The sequence below is a fragment of the Periplaneta americana genome, chromosome 7 (assembly GCF_040183065.1).
Source record: "Periplaneta americana isolate PAMFEO1 chromosome 7, P.americana_PAMFEO1_priV1, whole genome shotgun sequence".
Lineage (NCBI taxonomy): Eukaryota > Metazoa > Arthropoda > Insecta > Blattodea > Blattidae > Periplaneta > Periplaneta americana.
In genome coordinates, this window is record NC_091123.1 from 25,944,112 (window position 1) to 25,958,546 (window position 14,435).

Below are 14,435 nucleotides of genomic sequence, written 5' to 3' on the forward strand. Positions count from 1 at the left end.
TGGTATGTCGCTCTGTTGTACGTCGTTGTTGGGAGTGTAGTGTGGCGGAAGGGGCCATTTTGAACATGTACGGACTTAAGGAATACAAAACCGCAAAAATTGTATTTCTGTCTCTTCTCGTTGCTGAGAAATAGTGCTTCGAAATGTGTAATACTCTCTGTATATGACAATGTAATGGCTATTTATAGAAGTTCCTTTGATAAAATATTTTTTATAAAATGTAAGTGCATCTTGTTATCTTTTATAAAAGATTTGCCAGCTTGAAACGAATACGGCGGAACGTAATATTATTGGACTGTTACTACGACCAATATGCTGATATAAGACTATGAAGCAAATGAAATGTTATAAAGCACAAAACACAGACTACAAAAACCGAAATAAAATACGAGAAGTGTACATTAAACAGCACAGACTATAACTGCTGTACAGGAGTGACGTACAAGTCTGGACAAACTGAAAATTATCTTCATTCATTCTCAAATAATTTATATAAATTTTATGTCCTCGTATTGTACCTCTTTTTAGCAAGTTTTGATGGATACGTTTCTTGTCACGTCTTGCAATTCATAGTTTAATCCACAAACGTTTCCTTTTCTGTTTTTTTTTCAGCAGTTTGCATTTTGTATTATTTTGAACTAATTGTAGCTAAACATGCATAGCATTGTTCATTCATTTTTTTCATATCTGTGATCAAACGAAGTTTCTATTTTGTTTAACTCTAAATGGAAGCCGATCGTTGTTGTTCCTTAATTTCAGGTTATCTTTGATAAAACATTTTATATAGTGTAATATAGGGTAAAGGTTGGTGATAATGTGATAGAATAATATTGTGATAGTTCTTTTTGAGAATTTGTTACAATTTTACTGAGCGAGAAGAAGATCTTTTTTTTTTTTTTTTTGCGTCAGCGTATTATGCGGATGTTCGTGGGCAAGTTGCTGCACAAAACCGGTCCTTCTCTGGCTCAGTAAAATTGTAATAAATTCTCAAAAAAAAAATCACAATATTACTCGTATCACAGTATTATGACCTTTATCCTACTCAAAATCCTACTTTTTATCAAAGATCTTTTGAAGCAAATTTTATCATATTCTTTGTCAAGAACTTCGATAGTGTAATACCAGCTTTAGGAAAACCACGGAAAAACCACAGGCAGGTTGAGTCGTCTGAGTTTAGGAGAATGGCTAATTGGCTGTTATGTGACTGTTGAAATGCGGCCCTGTCGATCTTGAGCGCATTATATGGGAAGGATGGGTGTTATTGTAATAATCAGAGTTGAATTTCACCACGACACAGGATGTTGCGGTGTTTCTGGCGTGAGATGAGCTGGGGATGGGTCTTGCTAAAAGATCGGACATTCTCTACCAGTAGCGTAGCATGAAATTTTGAGCAGGGGAAGCTAACTCAAGTTGTCTTTCATGCAATATGAGAAAACGTATTACAAAAATACAGTCTTAAAATAAATAATAGTCAATTTCAAGTCAGAAGTCGAAATTGGTTGGAACATCGTAAGTAACACCAATAAGGCATGACCTCAAATGAAACGTAGTAAAATACGATTTCACGGTTTACACATATCTCTTAACAAATAGACACGTATACGTATAACATTAGCTCACTCCCTGTCATACTTAGAGAAATCACAATATTAGTATCATTACGTAAGTATGCGTCTGTCTTTTGGTTGTCTCCTTCATTGACAGCAAGGGAGTCGGTCATTTGTTTTTTAAATCACACTTTTGTTCGTAAGTCAGTTTTGATAATACAATTGTCCTAAAAATATTCAAGTAAATTGGTGTCAGGAACTGTTATTTCGCTCATTATTTATTATATCAGCCACAATGCACACTAACACTTCAACTGAAAACAACTGACGAAAAGGGATAACTCGGAAACTACTTATTTTAAATGTTAAAGCTAGCTTCTTGCGAGCCTTGCGACTAGGGTAGCTTAGAAAGGGATGGAAAATCTGTGGGGTGGATTACACAGAAGAAACCGGTCTGCTTGGAAGCTGGTGTGTGCAGGCTTCTTGTTTACTGCTGCATCACAAATCATCCTGAGCTGCCGCATCACAATATTTAACGCGTAAATATAAATTCTATTAAAATTAATAAATAATTTTCTTCATAAACTGCAGGTTTATTATGAAATTATTATTAACTGGGGAAGCTGAGCTTTTTAGCTTACATTAACGCTACGCCACTGTTCTCTACACGTTTATACGGAGTAAGGAAACTGGACATTTTCTCAGGAAGCGCCGTTTGCTCGATCCGGAGATGAGTCCTTATGAATGAGCCCGTTTCTGAGGATGCGTGGACCTTGAGGAAGCCGCTTACCTTTGTACGGAAGCGGCGTGATGGTCACAGCCTGCAGATATCCGCACAGCAGCAGGAAGACCCCTGCAGCCTGAAACACAGTTCAACGAACAGTAGAAAGTCGCCATTGTTTGAGTTCAAGGACGGGAACTTGCGGGTTGACACCACAATCAAGGATAAACTCACACTACTTAAGATTTGTCATTTTAGAGCCCGGATGTTTGGCAAAATGCCTATTTTACTGCCTGGAAGTAAATAATTATTTTTATAGATATAAATGTGATTTGGGGTAAATCAAAGTGGTAGGGCCAATTTTTATTTTACCTATTTTACCTTTTTAATACTGATTAAGGGGTTTGGGGGAAAAACCAGGCAGTTCCAATTCAGTACTTTTGAAGACAATGAAGAAAAACTTACCGCCAAATAATAAGCGTGCACAGAAGAGGCAGGTCCAAAATGCATTATGTGAACGCATTTCTTGGAACTACTTGGTTCTTCGACCAAACGATTGAGCGTATTTTTTTGTCCTCTATGCGTAAACAATTGAAAAATGGAAAAAAATGGACCTGCCTGGTTTTTTTTTTCCAAACCCCCACCAATAATAAATGCCTTTTTTGTTCATTTTAAAGCAATATTTCTTGTTTATTTGCAATTTTCTAATTAATTGTAATGTAATGTGTATGAAATTTAAATATATGAAACGACGACTCACTTTACTAACAATAGTAAATAAAAGTAATTCATTTCAGTGCTTAATCTGCTAATAATCGTGCTTTAATACTATTGGTGTAATATGAATAATGATCGGCAATCCACAGCAAACATAATATTGTGATGTCTTCACGATATCAACAATCAGCTTTATAATTTTAAATATTAAGCTCGTTCTCATAGAAGTTGTCATTTCCAATTGTTTGCTTTCATATTTTCAAATCTTACTGTTACAATTTTGTGCTACACGTGTTTATTATTGTAGGAGAAAGAAATTTGAGTGAGGAACAGTCAGTCATTGTCGGGTGACAGAAGGTATAAGATCGGTTAGCTAGAATGTCTAAATTCAGTAAACCATTGAAAAGTAAACTTCATGCTTACGTTAGTGAATTTGGTACCCATGTGTTTTCAACCGATGGAACAGTTTTGTTGTGTATGGTTTGTGAAAAGACAGTTGATCACTAAAAAAAGTATCATGGATACATATATAATAGGATGCGAAAGTTAATGAGTTTCCCGTAACACATACTAGAGGCGCTGTTATAGAAATTGATCTTGCTGCCATCTATTTTTAGGAGAGGCGTTATTACAAATAGCAGCGCACCAAGTAGCGAAAAGACTAATTACTCCGTGCATTTAGCAGCGCACCTGGTGACGAAAATGTTAAACTGTGCAGAAAGTATTCCCTCCCACCCTCATCGATATTCAAAACTAACCCAATTTAAAATAAAACATTTACAATTTTATTCCTCACAGCATATTCTACTGAAAATTCTTACCGGAGCCAACAGGAAGATAAAAGAGACGATGTGTTTTACACTACCCGATGAAAATATAACCAGACAGAGACAAAAAATAAAGCAAAAGGTTAGATAATTGGGATTGTATTCTTTGGGTATTTATTGTACAGCACAATGGAAAAATCTGCAAGAACTACGTAGATAGTTCAATTTATTATATTACTATTACTTCACAGTACATTCAACAACACTATTTTTACAACGTCCATAAACATCACTGTTTAACATACACTGCTTATACACACACGTATCACTTTATGTTCACTTATTAGTAAGTTTCAGCCCGCCATCTTCTCTCCTCGACTCTCCCATACAATATCTCGAACGGATAAATAGAGAACTCTCAGTAATGTACCCAACACGTAGTTCTAATGTTCACCACCTACGACGTCGGGCGCTGATCACCTTATTTCAGAGCACCAAATCCAGATGGTGCTGACCGCAGTTTCGCATCCTATTATATATTTATCCATGAAAGTATTTTATAAGTCAGCATGTGTCAACTACGGATTGAAAATGTGAGTTATATTGATATACAGTAATTTAAATTTATTGCTAAAATATGTTATGTCTTTTTAAAATTTATAATGCCGCCTAAACATTCGGGCTCTATTGATAACATAATATGAAATAGATCCATTACGGTGCACTTATTGTTACATGGTTACCATTACAATATAGTTTTACGAAGGCTTTGGAATAATATTGCTCTAAATTTTAATACAAAATCTATATATATATATATATATATATATATATATATATATATATATTTGAACTGGTAATTGAAATTACGGGAAAACGGTTGAACGGATTTTAATAAATGATCCCTCATTTTGAAGCTTGGAACCCAAAGTTTTTCGGAAAAGTAGTAGTTTCAGTGAAATATCAATTTTCCTACATCATTTTCCTTTTTTCCAAAATCCATCTTTCGTCAGTTTTGAGAACTAATTAATTGCATTCACGGCCGACTTGATGTTCGCTACAATAAACAATAGGTTATTACACGAAGGCCATGACCTACAGGATTGCTGACATAGAGTTCAGATGGCTCAGATTCTTTCCCATCATAATGCCAATATGTCGATCTTGATTTGTGCAATTTTTTGATAACGTATAAAAAATAATTTACAGGTATGATTTTCTGGTCTGTAGTTTTCCGAGTACAGCTGTGTATTGGATATTAAGAACTACAAAACTGATATATGAAAGTGAAACCTTTTGGCGCTTTATGTAAGTAGACGCAGAGAAAGAATATTTTATATTACATCTTCATTTCTATAATTTACTCAGTAACGGCTATAGGCCTATATAAACTTATGTTACTGAAAACTATAAAACTTACGTAAGGTAACAATATTGTTATTAAAAATAAAATACTTTTACAATTATTAATCAAGTGGTGTGGGTGTGTGATATAGATATTTATATGTCTGATTCTCTAACTTTCCTTGGTAGTAATTGAGTTATGCTTCCTATTTCAGCTGCGTCTTTAAACTACATCAAAATTAATTTCATATTTCTTTGGTTTAATTGATTAGATTGTGATCGCTGCCAAGCATATTTTTTTGTAGGGAAAATAGCATGCTATTTCACTTCTTGCTACCGCGATGAGTAAGTTTTTTTCCGCAACCAGCAACAAATGAAACACTGAAACTGCTAACGATTTACGATGGACAATTTTATTTAGGGCGCATATAAGATTCTACAACTCTGACATATCATTCGCCTCATTTTCCACATCTCAGCAATAAATTCCTCACAACAGCCTATATTACAGAAAACATACGAAATAACATTCATTGTTACACAAATTAATCCAGCAGTATTTGATAGATCAGTATTGTCTGGAAGAAGCGCAAAAAATTACAATTTCTAAGAAAAGACGAAAAGGTATTGCTTATTGATAAAATAAGAGGCCTACAAGATTTTGTAGTCTCTTGATCACCTCAGCAAGATCTCTTAGTGGGAAAAAGTGATTCTGCCCTCTACATTTCAGGGTAGTTCACGAAACATGCAGCAGCTATACCAAGATGCTAAGTCTTTTGTTCAAAGCATGACAAACCTTACATTTTCTTAACTTTCACATACAATCCGCAATGGCCCGAAATAGCTACTGCATTACTCCCACATGAAAAACCCACTGATCATCCTGACATTGTTACTTGCGATTTGGCATTGAAACTCAAGAACTGAAGACGGATAGGTTCAAGGAAAAGTATTTGGCAAAAAAAAAAAAACATTCAGAGGGAGTATGTTTCACTATTATGGAAGCAAATAACTATCAAAATTCTGGCATTCTTCATTGAAAATAAATCTGAACAATGTTTATTTGAACTTTTTATGGACTTAGTTTGCAGCAATTTCTGCACAAGCCACTAGTCTATATATATAATTTGAACTGGTAATGGAAATTACGGGAAAACGGCTGAACGGATTTTAATAAGTGACCTCTCATTTTGAAGCTTGGAACCCAAAGTTTTTCAGAAAAATAGTAGTTTTCAGTGAAATGTCAATTTTCCTACATCATTTTCCTATTTTCCGAAATCCATCTTTCGTCAGTTTTGAGAACTGATTAGTTGCATTTCAGAATAAAACAAAACACACACTACAATAAACAATAGGATATTACACGAAGGCCATGACCTGCAGGATTACTGACATATTTAGAGCTCAAATTAAATTGAATCAGTCGGAGCTAAAAGGAACTAAGTCACTTTTCACAACTTTTCAGGAGAAGTAAAAAACATTCCAATAATAACACAAATATTACATTTTTATGTTATAGAAGACAAAAGAATATTTAAAAGTCTTAGTTCCTTCTTCCACCGTTCGATGCGCATGATATCCGTTGTTCAAATTGTTGCATAACCCAAAACTGCATATTTTGACTTAGTTCCTTTTAGCTCCGACCGATTCAATTGGTTATTAAAAACTTCAAGACTTACTAGAAATAATTTACAGGTCTGATTCTGCGGTGTGTAATTTTCTGAGTACAGCTGTGGTGTATTGGATATTAAAATCTACAAAATTTCAGGTGGTTTGATGGCATTATTACCATTAGAGATGAAATATTATTATAGTCAATGCCATGATGTGGCTACTTTTCATTAATATTATGATGATATGAAAGTGAAACGTTTTGGGGTTATAGAATAGAGAATATCTTAAATTAGATCTTCATTTCTATAATTTACTGAGTGGCGGCTATATAGTATATATACTGTAACTACAAAACTTACGTAAGATAATAATATTGTTATTAAAAATAAAATATTTTTATAGTTATTAATCGAGTGAGGTTGGGTCTTTTTCATATATTTAAAGGCGGTGTGTTGTAGATAATTATATGCGTCATTCTCTTTAGTATTGACTCGAGAGAGCACAAAAATTACAGTTCCTGAGAAAAGACGAGAAGGTATTACTTACTGATAAAATAAGAAGTCTACAAAATTTTGTAGTCTCTCGATCATTTCAGCAAGATCTCTTAGCAGGATAAAATGATTTTTCTGTACCCTCTACATTTCAAGCTCTACATGCAGCAGCTATACCAAGATGCTATGCTATTGTTCGAAAGCATAGTAAACCTGACATTTTTTTAAGTTTTACCTAGAATCCACAATGACCTGAAATAGTATTGCGTTACTCCCACATGAAAAACCCACTGATAGTCCTGACATTGTTACTTGCGTTTTCGCGTTGAAACTCAAAACCTGAAGGTGGATAGGTTCAAGAGAAAGTATTTGGCATAAAAAACATTCAGAGGGAGTATGTTTCATTATTATGGAAGCAAATATATTTCAAAATGTCTGGTATTCTTCATCTATACTAATAATAAATCTGTAGCCGAAATTTTTCTGGTAATTTTCGATTTTCCAAAAATAATTGGTCCTAACATATATAATTAACCACCCTGAAACCGAAAATCGCTTTTTTGAAATTTTTGTCTGTCTGTCTGTCTGTCTGTCTGTCTGTATGTTTGTTACCTTTTCACGCGATAATGACTGAACGGATTTCGATGAAAATTGGAATATAAATTAAGTTCGTTGTAACTTAGATTATAGGCTATATGGCATTCAAAATACATTATTTAAAAGGGGGGTTATAAGGGGTCTGAATTAAATAAATCGAAATATCTCGCTTATTATTGATTTTTATGAAAAATGTTACATAACAAATATTTCTTTAAAAATCATTTCCGATAAGTTTTATTCTTTGAAAAATTTTGATAGGACTGATATTTAATGAGATAAATGAGTTTTAAAATTAAAATAACTGCCATCTAAGGCCGTGTAATGAATTAAAAAACAAATGACTTCGTCTATAAGGGGCCTTGGACAGCAACAATCGAAAGCTATGAAAGATAGCCTACAGATAATGTTTCTGCGTTTCTATGAAGTAATATCTGAAGATAAATTAACCGATTTGTATAATTAATTATTAATTCACCATTGGAAAGTGTAGTTTCTCTAGATGGACATAATGCTATAATGTTATCACAGTAACTTCTGAGTGAATCGAGGACAGGTAAGATTAAAATAGATTCTTATGCACCGAAAACTTGATAGGCTATTCTGTATATTCGTTTCCTGTATTTCCTAAACTAATTTTTATGACCAAATGAGTGGTCTCTGGATCAAAATGATCGCATTTTAATTTCTTAATTAAATTTAAATCAAGTAACATAATAAACGATTTATCCTTCTATCAAACACGAATGTTCCCTGGATCAAATGTCCTATTTTAATTATGTAATTACTTTATGTTTATTTCTAACGGGTGCAGCGGAGCGCACGGGTACGGCTAGTTTAAAATAAATCTGAAAAATTTTTATTTGAACGTCTAATGAACTTAGTTTGCAGCATTTGCTGCACAAGCCACTAGTATATTATAATTGCAAATTTAAAAATATGATCATGCAAGAAATGTTGTACAATACACGTTTGTGAAGTGCATTACAAAATCTCTTGGACAAAAAGCATTCTCAACCTTGTATCGCAATATATGTACTATTGTATACATCTGATGTCTGATTAGTGTAATATGTTACTCGCCAGCGATCTATGCAATGGAGGAGGAAAGGAACTAGCCACCCTACTTCATTATCGCCTGACTTATTTGTCTCATGAGTGGTGCCTTACTGGTGTCTCTTATGAGATTGAAATCTGTCTTCGGGTAGTTGACTGAAGAAACAAATCATATTATATTACGGGTTAGTAAGGGGTGAGATGCGCTCAAAGTATTGCAGAAATTGTAACTGACATTTTTTCCGACTAGATGCCCACTTATACGTTCCACTGTTAAAATGTTCAGGGCAGTGTTGCCATATTTAGCGATAAGTCGCTAAATCTAGGGAATTTTGAATCAGTCTCGGCGACAAGTTTTGTAAAATACGATTAGCGACTTTACTGGTGATTTTTATGTTCTTCCACTTTTTCCTTTCTTTTAAGTTAAAACATTCAACTGAAGTCATGCACTTCTTAGTTTTAGAAGAGGCAAGGGTGCATGACTGAGTAGTCTAATGATTCATACGTGAAATCTCTGATCTCATATCTCAGTGATCAGGGGTTAAAGATGCTCACGGGTTAGGTCCCTCTCTCAATGCTACTGCTCCAACACCGATAAACGGTGGCAACTTTGACTGGCACGTGACGGGTCGCGAGCTCCAGCTAATTCTTGGTTCTTTCCAGCAACGGGGAGATTTTCCACTCCGAACCGACCCGAGGCAGTGGAGTTTTGGAATTTTGTGCCCACAGTTCGTGTGAAGCAAATGAGTCTGTAGTTTTTGCTGATTTTAATATATTTTAATATATAAAATTTAAAAAGTGTTAGATTTCACAAAAATAATTGTGGTCAAAGGTTTGAGTGAAAATTTCCACACTTACAATTTGGCAGAAAGTGTAGTGTCAATGATTGGATCAAGTGCAGTGTATTCACAATCAGCTGTTCCCACACCTTCCACCTCAACATCACAGCCGTCAACAACACAACCAGAATCCGCAGAAGAGGGTGACGACGAGGAAATTATACTTTTCTCCGCATATGTATGTTTCTCTTATTTTTATTTAGTGATATTTATTATTAATTTTTAGCGACATTCCTGGGGATATTTTAACACACTTTGGAGATATATTATTTGAATGTACCGAAGTACATATGATATTTCCATACAGATATTCTGCGTCATCATACGATGAAAGAGTAATGGAACGGAGAAAAATTCTCTCCGGCGCCGGGATTTGAACCCGGGTTTTCAGCTCTACGTGCTGATGCTTTATCCATTAAGCCACATCGGATACCACCCCGGCGTCGGACAGAATTGTCTCTGATTAAGTTCCAACTCTTGGGTTCCCTCTAGTGGCCGCCCTCTGCACTACGTCATAGATGTCTATGAACATAGGACCGAAGTCCACACATGTGCTGAGGTGCACTCGTTATGAGTGATTAGTTGGCCGGGATCCGACGGAATAAGCGCCGTCTTAAATCACGAAGTGATTTACGCATATCATATATATTATTTTAATAAATATTATTTTAATCCGAAGTCCACACATGTGCTGAGGTGCACTCGTTATGTTGGAACTTAATCAGAGACAATTCTGTCCGACGCCGGGGTGGTATCCGGTGTGGCTTAGTGGATAAAGCATCAGCACGTAAAGCTAAAAACCCGGGTTCAAATCCCGGCGCCGGAGAGAATTTTTCTCCGTTCCATTACTCTTTCATCGTACACTTTGGAGAGATTTAGCTACTTTTTGTTTATAAGTTAGCGAGATTGTAGAACGATATGTTGGCAACAGTGGTTCAGGGATATATAATTTAAATTAATCCCTTTGATGTAAAAGAGGTAGGCAAAAGAGGTTCACTTTGGCGGAAATGTCTAGGGCAAAGCTAATCTTCTTCAGATCCCTTTTTACCTACTCCAAATTTCACGGAATTTTCTTTGCATAGGATGAAAGCATTATTTGCGATATGGAACCTGAAAGACCCGAGTTAGCAAGTGGATGTTGGTTGGTTTATTGCAACCTGTCAGACGGCCGTTTGTAATTGCTTGTTAAATTAGCATACGTGTGAACTGTAAATATTCGTGAGAGACTTGGCCCGTGACCGAAAACCTGTCGGCGCGTGCAGGCCACTCATTCGGCTGGAAAAACACCAACCATACTAAAATAATCCATTGCTTTCGATTTTTTAATGGACTTTCCTCAGTAATGTGATGGAAAAAATGTTTCAGTGACACATCTAATAGACCTACTTTTGGAATTATGACCTGAAACGTGAAACTGCATCAATTGACTTGGTAATTTAAATATGGACAGAACTTCTCATCTTCGATAATTTTGTCGTTCATAACTCGTAACTTAAATTTTCCAACTTCCACACTTTTTTAGATAAATTCATGAAATTTGCATGCAAGAAGGCTATATTTCTTTAGTACTGTGGATCATTGCAAGTTACTTTTTTCTTAACAGTTATGTAAAAATAATTAAAATTTACAATTCATGGCAAAATAAATTCGCAAAAAAATGTTTCTTATTTATATCTTCAACTGATAAGTACAGGATTTGTTTACCCACTGATTGTGAAGAAAAAATAGCTTTAAAATATTCAGAATTTTATTATTACAAGATACCGGCGAAATCGATTTTCTCTGCACAAATTACAACCCCAATCTAAAAATATACCCTTAACCACAATTTTTATTAATTCTAAAAATTGTTCACTAATGTAGAAATATTGTCTAATGATTATATAAAATTCTAGCGCAAAATTAATTTATTATACGTAGAAATTAAATTCTTAATTTTACTAAATTTATGCTAGCGAAAGGTGTTACATATTCACTTAATACGCACATTATCACTTTCATGTGTTTATTATGTATTGTAGACCCTTAGGGTCAGCCGAAGATGTCGGTCAGATGTTCCCATTTTGAAAATTTGTTGTTCTATTCTCATAAAAACATAGCATTTTATTTCGTGTTACATATTAGATAGGGCTTCATAATTAACTTTGGTTGAAAATTACTATATGATATGAATCAAATGAAGTGACTTAAATTTATAGATTTATTGTAGCAGTTTATTATTTAAAACGTCTTATTAAAACTCTTTGTATTAAATGATATATCTTTTTTTACTAACTATTAGTACGGTGCAATATATCATTATCATTATGGATACCAAAATTAAATATTTCAGTAGCTACACTGAAGATGACAGATTTCTCCATTACTGTAGTCAGTTTTCTATTTACAGATATTATTTGCCTAGCGAGAATGTTTGTAATTATTTGTGTTAATATTTCGATCGTGACTTGAAGGTTAAGGCATCTTTCTCATACTGTTCAATCATCTTATTATTGTTATTATTATTTTATTATTATTATTTTATTATTATTATTATTATTAGCCTATTATTATTATTAGCTATTATTATTATTATTATCATTATTATTATTTATGTGTTAATCAGCTATTTAAATATGCTTTTCTCTGATAGTTCAGTCCTAGTTATTGCTATAATAGTACATTATGCAACGAGCCTATAATGATAGTAATTAAGACGCGAGGATGTTTATGAAACGAGCGCAAGCGAGTTTCATAATTTTCATACGAGCGTCTTAATTACCATTATAGGCAAGTTTCATACGACTTTTTATGCTCGACCATATTTCTAACTTGAAATTATTCGTAAGTATTCATGTTATTGTTATGTGAGTGAGTGCAATAGCCTACCTCATGAATTGTAAGATGTGCGCAGACGCGAAAGTATTGATTTTTTCCGGGAAACTAATGTCGACGACCTTGATATAATCTAGAGAGTAAGATAAAAATTAATCTTGATATAACCTTGAAATTGAATTCGACATTGAAAAACGAGATGACAAATTGAATTTATTTGAATACCTATTATTTACAATTAACGCTCATTATTATAGTAACAGAACATAACCTTCTGCGACAGTATTGGATTTCCAGCCTCCGTGACCTTTCGATTGTATATCCGAGAATAATCGAAAACCGGAACTTTAATGAATAGGTGTACTTTAATGACATGCATTAAAGGACTGCTACCAGGTGTATAATTACTACATTTCGGCATGGTCGAGCATAAATATAATTATCTTACACTCAAATTAAACCATTTAAAATTATTAGTCAAATTATTTTATAATAAACCTCAAAACATTTAGTCACTGTTTACATTAAGATCAGTATATTATCATAAATTAATCTTTTTTTTTTAATTACTAGGTATTAAATTATCTTCAAGTGCAAAATATTTAAAAACACTAATAATAGCAATTATTATTATTATTATTATTATTATTATTATTATTATTATTATTATTATTATTATCTTAAACTGACTGTAAAAAATTTAATTTGTTTGAAAAATTCAAAAGGATTAAATTATTGCAAAAATATTTTGAAATTATCTCACAATTCTTTGAAAATATTTTGTCGTGAACAGGAGAATTTATAAACCTAAAATCGAACATGTATAGTTGTCAGATTCTTGTTTCTAGTTGCCGATCTGTTTAGTATTTCACTTTTATAAGAAGTCTCGTCATGTATTCCGTACGGTTGGTTGCCTACCTACCTGGACGCACGTGGAAGTCACAGCCATCTCGATCGGCTCACGTTCTTCTGCGAACTGCACGCCTCCGTCTTCTCGCGTCGTCTTAAATAACCGCAGCCAAGACTGGTTGATCCTTGCAGAGCATTCCAGCATTGGGTCACCGCTGCCATGACGCTTAGAAATTATTCCCGCCTAGACATTGCTCATTGTTCACCTCCTGCAGATGGAATCTTGTACATGTGATACTATTTTTTGTTTCTGTGTCGAAATTTTCCTGCCTCTTACACATCGTAATTGTCGCCCCTCCCATGTTGTCACCAAGGTCTCGGCGTGCTAAGGAAAGCGAGCGCTAGCGCTTCACACAATGGTTCTCTAATCACACGGATGTGCGCTTGCATCACAGTATTGTTGCGGAACTAAACACTCGTTTGTTTTCAGATTTAAATGAAAATGATTAAAATTACATCTGTAACATTCTGATTATGGCTTTAAAAGTGTATTATAATGAAGTACATAATTATCATTAATTTTCGACGTGACGTTCGTTAACCTTGCTTTGTTATCAAGTGTAGCGACTTGCAAATTTGGAAGATGCTGTTAAGTTACATTGCTCTTGAGGAAAATATTACTACAAAATGTTTGTATCAAAATATGTAGGACCTGATAAATTAATCCATTATAATACAATATGGGCTATATGAAAGCTTCAATTTTACACGTAAGTTACATTAAATTACGTATACAGTAGATTCTATTTCATTTGTTGATACGCTAAAAATAAAAATTCGACATAATACGTTATTTCTTCATGTAGGTCTACAGAACACCCATCTTAAAATTTGTAGGATCTGCTAAAATACGATAGAATCGTACATTAAAATAAAATTTTAATTTTTGAAATCTCACATGCGTATTTAAAATTTATAGTCTGCATCAAAAATAGCAAATGCTGGAGCTAGAGGCAGTTCCAGATACAAAATATAATACTGTAAATTAAGTAATACAATTAAAGTTTTAAGTAGAAATT

At 33.9% G+C, this 14,435-nt stretch overlaps 1 protein-coding gene across 1 annotated transcript in view; it reads right to left on the reverse strand.

The window, feature by feature from the left end:
• The window catches only part of LOC138702992 (TATA-binding protein-associated factor 2N-like), a 46,987-nt gene extending 33,372 nt beyond the window's left edge, over positions 1 to 13,615 (reverse strand). Inside the window, exons 1-2 of the mRNA XM_069830464.1 lie at positions 13,430 to 13,615; positions 2,338 to 2,407 (exon numbers count right to left, since the gene is read on the reverse strand). Of these exons, the coding sequence (XP_069686565.1) occupies positions 2,338 to 2,407; positions 13,430 to 13,561 (202 nt within the window). The 5' untranslated portion in view covers positions 13,562 to 13,615. The remainder of the gene's footprint in view (positions 1 to 2,337; positions 2,408 to 13,429) is intronic.
• Between the last annotated feature and the right edge of the window lie 820 nt (positions 13,616 to 14,435).